The sequence below is a fragment of the Hipposideros armiger genome, unplaced genomic scaffold, assembly GCF_001890085.2.
Source record: "Hipposideros armiger isolate ML-2016 unplaced genomic scaffold, ASM189008v1 scaffold_362, whole genome shotgun sequence".
Classification (NCBI taxonomy): Eukaryota; Metazoa; Chordata; class Mammalia; order Chiroptera; family Hipposideridae; genus Hipposideros; species Hipposideros armiger.
This window is the reverse complement of record NW_017731712.1, coordinates 1-12,536: the sequence shown is the minus strand read 5'-3', so window position 1 is coordinate 12,536 and position 12,536 is coordinate 1. Positions and strand designations below refer to the sequence as shown.

General features: G+C 53.6%; 1 protein-coding gene across 1 annotated transcript in view; it reads right to left on the bottom strand.

Annotated features, from left to right (window-relative positions):
• RPTOR (regulatory associated protein of MTOR complex 1) overlaps positions 1-12,033 on the bottom strand; it is a 113,899-nt gene extending 101,866 nt beyond the window's left edge. The window contains exons 1-3 of the mRNA XM_019661852.1: positions 11,947-12,033; positions 11,206-11,309; positions 10,967-11,026 (exon numbers count right to left, since the gene is read on the bottom strand). Coding sequence (XP_019517397.1) covers positions 10,967-11,026; positions 11,206-11,309; positions 11,947-12,033 — 251 coding nt within the window. The remainder of the gene's footprint in view (positions 1-10,966; positions 11,027-11,205; positions 11,310-11,946) is intronic.
• Between the last annotated feature and the right edge of the window lie 503 nt (positions 12,034-12,536).

Genomic DNA, 12,536 nt, shown 5'->3' with positions numbered 1-12,536 from the left:
CACACGATTCCCACACAAAGACTTGTGCATACACGTTTGTAGCGGCTTGTTCATAAAAACCAACACAGAAAAACCAAATGTTCATCAGCAGGTGAATGGATAAAAACCTGTGACCTGTGCAAGGTATTATTTATAATAAAAAGGAAGAAACGACTCCTACGCCCAACATGGACCCATCTCAGAGGCATCGCACTGGGCAGAAAGAGCCAAACACAAAAGGACACACTATCGTGTCCGCTTACACGAAGCCCTGGGAGAGAGGAGGCTTTTTTGTGATGAGAAAAAGCAGATCGGCGGTTGCCTGAGCCCAGGGGCGGGGCCGGGGTTGCGGGGATGAGGTGCCAGGAAGCTCTGGGGGCAGATCTTGAGTGTGACGGTGGTTCCAAGGTGTAAAAATCCGTAAAAACTCATCAAAGTGAGTTCATTTTACTGAATGTCAGCTATATTTCAACAACATTGATTTAAAAATGTAAAAACAAATAAAGGGGGGAATTATGACATTTTTCAAACAATAAAAACCGAATGTTTCACGGGAAACCCACACTGCAGAGAGTTCTTTAGGTAAAGAAAACCGATCAGATGGCGGCTCTGAGACGCTGGCAGGAATGACAGCACCAGAAGATGGAAGTGTGCGAACCTGAGTGAATATTAACTCGACGAAACATTACTGACGTTTACGGAGAGTTAGAACATGACAATAACGGTATACACGCCGGGGGTGAGCACACGGAGCTACCTGTCCTTAGGTCCTCACATTGCCGCGAAGTGGTAAAAGCGCTAATTTATATTAGACTTTAATAAGCCGGGGAGTCGCCTAAACTACTGCCTGAGGGCCAGATCCGGCCAGTCGCCTGCTTTGTGCATGGCCTGCGAGCTGATAACGGTGCTTATAATTTTACAGGGTTGTAACAAAATATAACGAATACACGACACACGTCATGGGGCTCGCAGAGCCTCGAGCGCGCCCTGACCAGGAAACAAACAGCCAGTGCCGGGAGCAGCATGCACATGCGGAAGGACGTGAGGTGACCGACCAGCCAGGGCGAGGAGAACGAGAGCAAACAGGGTGATAGATTTAAACCAAATATCTCAGTTATTACACTAAATGTAAAAAGACTAGATGCTTCAATTATTATTATTATTGTTATTTTTAGCTGAGCCATCCTGCCACCTGTTCGCAGCTCAGCTCGGGCCGGGACTCGAACCGCTGTTGCTCAGAGCTCACATGCTTGAGCGAGCTCTTAACCAACTGAGCCACTCGGCCGGCCCCCCGATGCTTCAATTAAAGCCAATAATTTTCAGTCTGGATTTAAAAACAAAAGTTAATGACATGCTGCTCAAAAGAGAGATGCCTTACACATGTATAAAGATACAGGAATATATACAAGGCCACCTGCTTAAATACAGGTAAGGATGAAAACGCTGGCCCAGTGACACCCCTACAGCTACGCTACGATCCCACCACGGGAACCCCATGGCAAAGGCAGTATCGGGGGGAAGAGGGACGTTTCCTGATGACAAAAGGTCCGACTCATTCCGGCCGGAAGGGAAATCGGGCCGGCTGACCTGTTCGCTGAGGGGCAAAGCGTGAGGTCAAAGGGACGGGCTTTGGGTGGAAAGGAGGGTGGCGGAAGCCATTTGCAGTGCTTCCTGACCGAGAAGAGCGGAGGGAGGGGAGAGACGGGCCAGCAGCACCTCTAGGAGGGGCGGCTACAGGAACCCATCTGCGACATGAGTCTGATGGCTGGACAGGGGCTGGGGACTGCAGATAGGAAGGGGTGACAGTTAGGGAGTCGGCAGGTCCAGGCCCCCGATGAACACGCGAGGCGTTCAGACTTCTGTGATCACTAGTAAGAAATGCATTTTGCAAGGTGACCGGATATGCACACATATACGACCACAAGTAAATATACATATTCAACAACAGACCCAAAGAACACTCGTGTCACCAGGAAGACAACATATTTTACACCCTCTTTCTTAATGCAGACTGTGACGCACCAAATTTACTTTACAGCTACTAGTCAACCACAACCTGTGGTGTAAAACACACTGACTTAAGTGAAGTTTGTGGTCATTTCTCCAGAAGGATATCGACTCGGTTATCAAAGGCAGCACCTGGGAGATATTAGAGGTTAGAAAATTTCATAATTCTAACTCAGAAGAAGCTGATCGATTTTTAAAACCCACCCAGACAGCTGTCTCCTAATGATTTTTAAAACTCTGTGCTGTGTCTAAATCAGATGGTTTACGTTCGCAGGGCTGCCATCCTTGGGCCCCTTTCTTTCTGTGTTTAAGCTCCCACAGCACAGGACCCTGCTTGTCTTGTGAAGCAAATGTAGAAAAACGGATTTTAAAATTCTGAAAGAAAAGGAGTGACCATTTCCACAGCTCACTGCTGAGCAGGTGCTACTACAACCCTGCAGGTAAAGTACCATTTACTGAATTTGTTACGGAAGGAACGACTGCTGCCCCCCAGAGCCAGGTACCGGGAGGAGCCCCTGGAGGCTGCCAACGAAACTCACAGGGAGCGGGAGGGTGGGGGGTTCCCGTTGCTCATTCAACATGTTCATGACACCAGGAAAATTGTTCTTTATTTAACAGTGCAGATTCCAAAGCCCTTAGAAGCACACCTGAGCCTACGCTTATCGTGGAACCATTTCCGGGAAGAGCTGGTTTTCTTTGGACGTCCCAGTGTCAAGACTGATCTACAGACAGACCGCGGCCTGGGCACTCCTGTCACAGGAGCCGAGCGGGAGCTCCCCGAGAAGCTGCGCAAGAGCCTGTCTGGCTCCGGAAAGGCAGCTTGGATTCACAGCCCGCCATCCTCACGGCAAACACCCCGGTTCCTTAAAGCGCCTCCCCCATTCTGTGTCCTGCTTCCGGAGCAGAGGACATGCTCGGACCAGAGTGGGTGAGGTCCACTTCTGAGAGCGGGCTGACTGGGACCGACACAGGCTCTGCCACCTCCCAGGGACGCTGAGCGAGCCGCTCACCTCCTCTCGTCTTGGTGCCCAGAGTCTGGGACGGAGATGATGCCTGAGCTCCTCCCGGACTGCAGTGTGGACGGAAGAGCCAGTGCCCTCCGGGGCCTCTGAGAGTGCCGGGCACACAGGGACGCGCTACGTCCTGTATGAGGGGACAGACCCGAGGGAGTACTGACTGCTAAATGCAGCTGGCGTCCCCGCCCCGCCAGGTGCAACAGTGCCAGCACCTGGGGCTGAGAGGCAGAGCGGGACGTCACAGAGCTGGAGCCAGACAGGCAGCTCTCACAGAAAGGTGAACTAAAGAGCGGCCTGAGAAAGCGGGCAGCGCGCTGCTCCGGGAGGTACAAGAATGGGACAGGCTCTGGTTCCCGTGGCGTGAGCGAGCCACCCTCGTCTCCGCGGGCACCGCCAGTCCTCCGGGGACAGGCTGCCACAGAAAGACCGACCCCAGGGTGACTGGTGGCCGGTGCTGAGCCTCGCCCCATGAATGAAGCCTGCTCTCGACGAGCAAAGTGCCTGCAGAGCCCGGTGTCGCCATCAGACTTGCAGACACACGGACCTCAGGACACCAGGAGGCCCAGAGATGAGTCAGTGCCGCGCGGTGCGGGCCTGTTTTGACGACAAAGGCCAGGATTTTGGTCCCACTGTGCAGGAAATGGAAGCTCCCCCTGCGGTGTGCAGGCGCCCCTGCCACTCTCCCTGGCGGCTTGTCCTGTTTCATCTCTGAGCTGAGCCTCCATCATCCTGGCTCCGCAGGACACATGGGCAGCCAGGACGAGTGTCTGTCTGACACAGAGGGCACCTGGCACCCCTCCTACCCCTTCTGACCTCAGGGGCACTGGCACGAGGCGCCCAGCAGGCGAGTCGGCCCTGGCCCAGTGCCACTCGCCCGGGGACCGCGCTCTGAGGCACAGCCGAGAGACGGCTGCACCGTGGCCGTGGTCGTGGCCGGGGAGGACCTGCTACCCTGTCACATCACAGCACCCCCACTTCCGCCGGTCACTCTTTCTCTCCACTCTGCCGTCTCCTAGGGTTTTGTTGTCTTCACGTCATGTCTAAATTAACTTCCAGTAAATCATTACTCATCAGTGACTAGCAGGCATTAATGAATTACTGATTTTTCACCTTCAAACAGCCGATATAACATATTTATGTTGGGGAAAAAAGTGCTTTTTGAAGACGGGTATCTTTCGATAGTTTTCCTTTCCAACGTGATACATGTGTACTATTCCGGCCCGACAGCGGAGTGAATTCTAATCAAAGCACCGGAGCCTGCCCGTGGGACCGCCGCCAGCCCCGCAGACCCTCGGCCGCGCTGACCCTCAGGGAAAGGCTGCTGCCCTGCTGTCCTGCAGAGCATGCCGTGGGGCAGGCGACACGGGCTCCGTGCCGGCTGCTTCCCGCCCCGTGCCTCAGTTTCCCCATTTTCAAATGTGGATAACAGCAGAGCTAATGTGAGTAGAGCCCTTACACAGTCCCGGGCACATAGTAGGTGCCCGATAAATGCAACCTATTATGGTTCTCCTTTCTTGACCGGAAGAGCACATGGATTACCCTGGGTTCTCAAGCCACAGCGCGTGTCTCTCCTTCCGTCTTCCTCACTGTACCCCAGGACCCAGAAGAGGCCAGGGCACTAAGGGATGGAGGCCACGCTGTGCTAACAACATGCCCCACGCTTCAAGGCCAAAACCAGCCCCACAGCCGGGCGCAGCTTCACCTCCCCCGAGCGTCCCCGGGCGCAGGACACGGCAACTCATTTCATTCAAGACGCTGGATTGCCAGCTATTTAAAATATGCTGTTTACACAATAGATGTTAATTATGAATAATTTCTCGGTATGCTTTGCGCCTCCAGTGATGAGAATACTAACTAGCAGCCTCGTGAAGAGGCTCAACATCTTCCTGGTTCCCTGAAGCTTCCTGAGTACCCTCATATTTCTAGCTCTGTTTAAGTGTTTCATTACTTTGTTTCAGGGCTGAAAAATATCCCTTAATTTCCAAGCATGGATCTTAGTGCCGCTCTCTCAAAGGACCCAGAACATAAATACGTACGGCAGGGGTGACATGCCTATTCATCAGGCTGCTAGGCTCCCGCAGATAATTAGAAATCGGGGTGCTCAAGGAGGGCTCGCTATAATTTACTTCCAGACACAGCAGCTTAATTAGAAAACAAATTCCTTCCCTAGCTTTAAAGATTGCTAAATAATTATAACACGCACACCGCCCACATCTCCTCTCTGGTCTGGAGCCGAGACTGGAAACAACGCATGTTTTGCACACGTGACAAAGGTGGCAGAGGCTGGGAAGGGGTTAACACTTGATATCCTGGGGGACCTCAAGCTGAGCAGTTGCCGGGGGGCAGCTGTTTGAAACAAACCATATTTACTGTAAATTCACCAGGCAGCAATCCTGAGGTCGGCAGCTTATTTCTTGGGTGACAGTAAAGAGGATGGTGACACGATTCGGGTTGTCCAGAGGCAGCAGGGGAAGGCACTGGCCCCTCGTGTCATGAAGACGGCTGGAAAGGCAGGCTGTGGAGGTGAAGCTTGGCGCTACCCTCAGGCCTGCACGCTGGACCGCTCTAGGTCCTGCGGCTCCCGGGGCCCTGGACTTGAAGGCGCCCGCGTGCAGCCTGCAAGGCGGCTTCCCTGTCAGCTAACGCCCACAGCTAGCGGCCAGGCTCGGATTCTACAGGGCTTTGGCCCTGGAGACCTCGGCAGGCAGAGCTGCACCTGGTGGGGGCAGCTTCAGGGGAGCAGCACGCGAGGGCCTGCCATCCACTCACTCACGCCAAGCCCTGCAGCCTGGCGTAGCCCCGTGCTGGGACGAACCTTCACAAACAGGGCGAGGGATGCGGTCAGCCGGCCATGAGATGGTCACTACTCTTATGTTTTGCAGGCCATTAAACTTGAAGGAAATAAACCCCAAACACAGGCCTGTGTTCCCCCTGCTCCACCTCTGAATTGTGACCTGTCACTCTAGTCAGGTGGGTACAGTGACCAGAGTCACCTTCACACTGAGAGGTGACAAAGGGTTCTCAAGTGGGACAATTTCCATGTGGTGAGCTGAAACGAGAATAGAACGACACACAAAACTAAGTGCTCCGAATCCTTAAACAGCAAAACTCACCACCCTTCCAGCGACAGCCCCGCTAATGCGATGTGTGTGTGTCACCAGCAGGGCCCTAACATCTGTCTGTTCACGTGTCTCTGCAGAGCATGGACATACTCTCTCAGGTGCTTCCTGGCTAACGAGGTCCCCCCACCTAGTGCTTGGGATTTTGATCGGGACAAAGAACTGCCAAAGACATAGTGGAACGGGACCAAGGAATTGAGCAAAAGACACGATTTCTGTTTGGTCCTATAAGTGAAACTAAAAACACATCGTCCCTCCATTAACCTGGACCCACGGTCAGTTCAGACGAGCTCCCTGGACGCCCACGTGAGGTACCCCAGCTCCGCAGGCGAGGGCCCCACGCGTGCCATGTGCAGATAGGACAGGGATGGCCACACAGCTATGCCCTCTGTCAGCTTAACGCAGACGTGGCCAAGGGACCGGAGACTGTCACAGGAAGCGGGGCTCTCAGATCTCACCCACCACCATTCCCACAGCTTTGTCAATATTGTGCAATTAATTTTATTAAAATCTCTGAAACCATTAAAAAACTTAAGTATTTTGAAATATTCAGTGGCTTTGCCAAACATCACCTATTTATAAATTTTTAAAAAAGAAACACTTCCAGGTTCTACCTGGGGTGGGACAGTGTGGCTCTGAACTGTCACCGACAGCGTTCCCAGGGGACTGGCCTTCGATGACACGCAGGGTGACATTACGACGAGCTGGTTACAAGCCCCCCGGAGCCCCAAGAGGCCCCGGTGCAGTGAGTGAGACCAACCAGCCCAGGGGGAATAATCCAGAACCAAAGCTGTAACCGAGGGCTCCGTATTTTGAGAAGAAATCTCCAGAAAATGATAACAAGATGGGTGAAAATAATGAGACCGTTTTTCCTGGAACGTTCTCGGAATACGGAAAGCACAGCTGCCTAGGAGACTCCATTAAACATGGATGGGCTGCATTTCGGCCGAGCGGCAGGACTGCAAAATCAGATTTGCTTAATGAAAATTTTCTTTCTATAGACTGCAGAGCACACTTGTGCAAAAATCTAAATATTAAAAAAAAATGAGTCACAGCATTTTCTTTTAAATGGGGCAATCTTCCCGGAGCGGCGGGAATGAAACCCTCACATTCCTTAGAAGCAGACGAACAGCGGTGACCGGGGTCGGCTAGACCTTCAGCTGGGGCTTGGTTTCCGGTGTGTAGAATTCTAGAGTTTGGAATTTGTCCCGGACAAAACAGTAAACATAATGCAGCCGCCCACACCCAGCGTGACCTCTGGGGCACCCAGGGAGCAGCCACGTGGGGCCTCAGAAGCAAATGCTGATTTCGGTGCTGCAACGGCCCCACTTTTGCTGAGTTGTCCTCAGGGAACACGGGCTCGGGCCCCGTCCACGCGCCGCAAGAAGTCGTTCAGAACCAAGACCCGAGCTTCTAAGACGACTCGTTCTCACCCTCTCCGTCAGCACCACACAATCCCGCCCCTCGCGGCTCCGTCCTCGCTGCCCGAGGGAGAAGTGTGCTCAGCCTGACACCTGCAGCCTGTCCCAGTCAGTCAGGACCAGAAGCTTTTCCAAAACGCAAAGCCCTCTGAAGCTGGGGTTCTCCTGACCGGCAGAGCTGGGCTTGGCTGTTTTTACCGCAAGTCCCACGTGGGCAACCTCCGCCTGGCGGTGAGCAGCGCAGGTGTGAGACACTTCCCTCCCTCGTCCTACCTGAAACCTAAAGCCATGGGAACACGTATCTGCCTGCAGCTTCGGGCAGCAGGGGCACTGGTGGTAGGGGCAGCTGACTCCCACCGAGAGCCACCAGCACCGTTCACTTCTCCCCCACCGGACGGGGACAGACACGGAGGTGACCAGGCGGGCCTGCGAGCGTAGCTCCTAAGGGAGAGGTCAGGAACCGCTCGCCTGTCCGGCTCCCACGGCCAGTGTCTCCACCACCCCTTCCCCGCCCCCACCCCACTTAGGACGCAGTCTGAAAACTGCCTGCTGGGAGTGACAGGTAGCTGCATTTTTCTTTTTACATCAACACACACACCCTCTACCTCGCAGCACCTGACCGACGTGGCAGCCCACGTGGCATGGAGACGGGGACAGAAGAGATGGGACAACGTACATTAACCTTCAGAAGCCAACGTGTGGCCTTCTGGGCTGAGAGCGTCACTCAGCGCTGGGGAGGGGACAAGTACTACGCGTTTCCGGAAAGGACACTGGTGGCTGCAAACCAGAGTTTAGGAAAATCATGCTTGATGAAAAATACTAAAATCTTAATATATACGAGTATTTCTTCTATTTTTCAATCCTCATCAACCAGTTTTAATGATGAGAGTGACGGATTCTTCCCAGAAACACCAGAGCCAGGTCGTCATTGGAGGGAGGCCACTGCCCCTCCGCGTCACCGCCCGTTTCCGCCCGCCCCCTCCAGACCGTCCCTCAGCCTTTCCCACCCACACTCTCTCACACGGCTTTTCTCCACATCATGCATTGATTTTATGTCCTGAGTTGTCATACAGTGAATTGGCTTTTGGGGGGGACAGTCCTACGACTTCAGTGTGTGCAGATGTGTAACCACATCCACCACCAGGACACAGAACACGCCATCGCCCCCAGATTCCCTCTCGGTGGCTCTTTATAGCGATGCGCTCTCCACCCACCCGGTAAGCCCCGGCATCCACTCCTGTGCCCTCCGACCCTGCAGGCCTGTCTCTTCCAGGATGCCCCACGGAGGGAACCGGACCATGTGCCATCTTCAGAGCTGGAAGCCGTCTCTCCACACCTGGGGATCAGAGGCCCCCCTCTCCTGCTGGCACACACCAGCATTTACGCCCCTTCCCCAAGGACACTTCAGTTGTTTCCAGTTTGGGGTGATGTTGAATGCGGCGACGACAGACATTCCTGCATGGGTTTCTGTGTGAACGGTTTCTTTCCTCTGGACAAACCCCCAGGAGAGGGCTTACCGGGTCATGCGTTCAGGTGTATTTACAGGTACAAGGAACTGCCCCCTTCCAGAGCGGCCGCCCCATCTGCGACTGCAGTGTGAGCTTCCTGTGCCGCCGGTCTCAGGTCCCCAGCCCTTGTGCTGTCACCTTTTTCCTCCAGTTAACCCGCCAGGTAGGTGTGCAGTGGTACCTCCAGGCTTAACTTGTGTGTCCTGATGTTGGGAATGACTCAGGCACCTTTTCATGTGCCGACTGGCCATCTTTACGTCCTCTTTGGTCAAGTGTCTCTTCGCAGCTTTTGTCTAGTTTTTAAATTGCGTTGTTTTTCTTAACTTTTGAGTTCTGAGAAAGCTCCAAGTATTCCAGACACAAGTCCTTGGTCAGCTATGTGATTCGCAGGCGTTTCCTCCAAGTCTCAGCTTCACTTGTCCCTCTCTTAGTGGGGTCTTTCAGAGAGCAAGTATTTTAAATTTTGATGACGCCCAATTTACCAACATTTTCCTTTGGTGGATGGTGCTGAGGGTGTCAAGTTGCTGTGCACATTTTAAACCTGAGAAAGTGGCAGGATGGAAGCTTGTTGTCCTGACACTAAAGTCTGGGGACGAGGGGGGCCTGTGTGTGGGGAGGGGTCCAGAGAGACATCTAGAGACCTGGCCCCCGACCGGCCCCGCTTCTGCAGGTGGAAATCCCACCTACAAAGCTGGGCTACACTGAACGCCAGGTCCCTCTTTGGTAAAATCTGGGGCTTATCTAAGTGACTGTAAGTATACATATGTTTTTAATTATGTGAGTTCCAAAGCTCTTTTTACTCTGAGAACTCAGGGCACACACGTAACGCTGTCTGTCTAGGCCCACGTGACTCAACAACAGGACACAGCGGGGGCGGGGGGTGGGGGACCTGTGCTGAGTGACCGGGAGGGTCCAGGACAGCACACAGCCGGCCATCCTGGATGGACAGGGACAGGGAGGTGCGGCTGGCAGCGAGCTTTGTGCTGCCCGCCTTGCCTGATGGGAGAGGAGGAACACAGCTCAGCCCACTCGCAGGGGCTCTGGAGATTTTCACAGGGAACAAACTAAAACAGCATCAAAGAAATTTCAAACCAGGAATGGTCTGAACAGGTGAGAAGCAACGCAACCGTGATAAAATGTAGCCGTGAAATCTTAAGGTCGTGGTTTCCTTGAGAAATTATGTAGATGGCCCTATACGTACGGTGATGGAGTGCACCCTAACTTAGAAATGGAAGGACAGAAGACCCAGAGATGGAGCCCAGCAGAGACCGGAGAAGGGGGTTGATGGGAATCTTGTCGAGGAAGCAACCAAACAGGCTGGCCGACCACACAGACCTAGTCCTTTCTTATTTTAAAAAACTCTTTTCCAAGTGACATTTCTTGATAATGACGCTGTGTTCAGCATCTGTAAGGGTTTTCGAAGCACGCTTAGAGCTGTCTGTCAGCAGACCGCACCCCGCTCACGATGGCAGAGAACTAGAGTGTGTGCGCGCCTGGAGCAGCTTTGTGAGGAGACGCAGGCAGGCAACTGCTTACCGGTGTTGTGTGTCACCACACGCCGAGGGAACATGGATGGACGCGTGTCCAACAGACATGAACCCGCGCCCTCACTGACCACTGCGCGTGGGACGGAGATGACCTGCACGTGGAGGACAGGTCTCTGCTCTGGCTCAGCGCTGGGAGGCGTTACATGTGAAAAGGCTTCAGCGTTTTATTCTTTTTCTTTTAACCTGGCCCGGCACTGAGCTTTGTCCCAGGCTGAGCATCAATGCAACCATCCAAACTCAAAAGAGCAGACCCACATGGAGGGAGGCATCCTGCTGGCAGAAGCCCTTCTGAGAACCAAACGGGAAAAGCGAGACGCATCTCCCCGCCCCCTTCCACCCAGGAAGCCACGCCCTCACCACCGTACTCACTTTTCTATCAGGTCCAGTGTGACTCCAGGCACCAGGCTAACGCATTTCTGCATGCAAAACCTGCGGAGAAAGAAAAGAAAGTGAATCAAACGCACGAATAGATGTTTAACAGGAAAATGCAACAGTCCTGCAGAAAAAGTAAAGATGGGGGGGGGCCGGGGGGAGAGAGCAGCAGGGTGAAAAACTAAACCCAGGTTTCCTTCATCCCGGCAGCTCTGGGTTTAGGCAGGAACTCTCACCGCCAGCCCGACAGGAAGCAGAGCCCCTGGGGAGGGGCCGGGCGCCACACAAAGGAAGCTGCCCCCTCAATAATGGGCAGACCGGACTTTCTCTTTTTTGCTTCCTAAGAAGTACGCTGGGGAGAGTGACAGGAGAGCGGGTGAATAGCCTCCAGGCGGACAAAGGACATTTATGGGAGAAGACAAAGAAAAGTGAATTCTATTATATCATGTTCATTATCATAACATCAGACGCACAGGAGGAGCTAGGGAGGGGCTGGCGGGCAGGAAGCCATCTTTTGTTTTTCCTGCCAGGGGACAGAATCGATGGTGCAGGGTAAAAAGGCAACTTAGTATTTTTAGTGGAGAAAATGTTTAATTCCTCTGCTTTAGAAATTAACAACAAATAGCCCCCCAAAAAACAGCAAAAGTCGCCCAGGAAATACACTGACACCTGCCTTTCTGTGCATCACTGGCTGGACATGAGAAGTAAAGGAAAATCAGAGAAGGCCAGTGGGCCCAGCGAGGGGACGAGTCCAACAGCCAGGCCACATCCAGGGAGACGTGGAGTGACAGGTGTATGGTGGGCAGGTAAGAAGGGTGCGCGAGAGACAGAGGGACGGACAGACCCGGAGGCCGAAAGACAGCAGACAGACCGTGAAGTGTGTGCTGGGCAACTGGTGCCTGACACGCAGCCTGCAGGGTGGGGCGCGAAGTGGGCGCCCTTGGGGAGAAAGCCTGGCTCGTCCAGCGTCCCCTCACTCGCAGGGCACAAGGAACAAAGGAAGGGCCAGCTGTGCCCGCCGCAGCAGGCTGCTGCACGCTCTGTCCAGAGCGCATCCGGTTCATGCGGCTTTCTGATGGCTCTGCGAGCGCTCCCACACGTCTGTGACCCGGGACCAGCACACGTGCAGCCCTGAGAGCCGTTTCATGTAAAGCAGGGCCTCTCAGTGCAGAAAGACAACAAGAGGAAATGCATTTTCCAGTCTAATTCTGCGTCCCATGCAAACCAAGCTACTGTGTCACCTGTCTTTTTATCTATAACACCCTTATTGATTGGGACTTCTGGATTCGAGTAATGACAGAATAATCTGTATCAGATGAATCCTTTTGCCAATAATAATAAGCTCTGGACAAAATACAGAAACAGCCATGTGAAAGCACCTGGGAGTGAACGGATCAGGCAGAAACGGAAGGGGCACAACCCTTAAAGGAGCAACTGTGGGTGAGGTCGCCTTCCGCCAGCTTCCCTCGCGCACTCCGCAGTTCACACAGCGCGAGCCCAGGGCGCAGAGCTCAAGGCCAACGGTTTCGGGCCGGCCGAGTGGCGCGATGGTTAAGAGCTGGCTTGG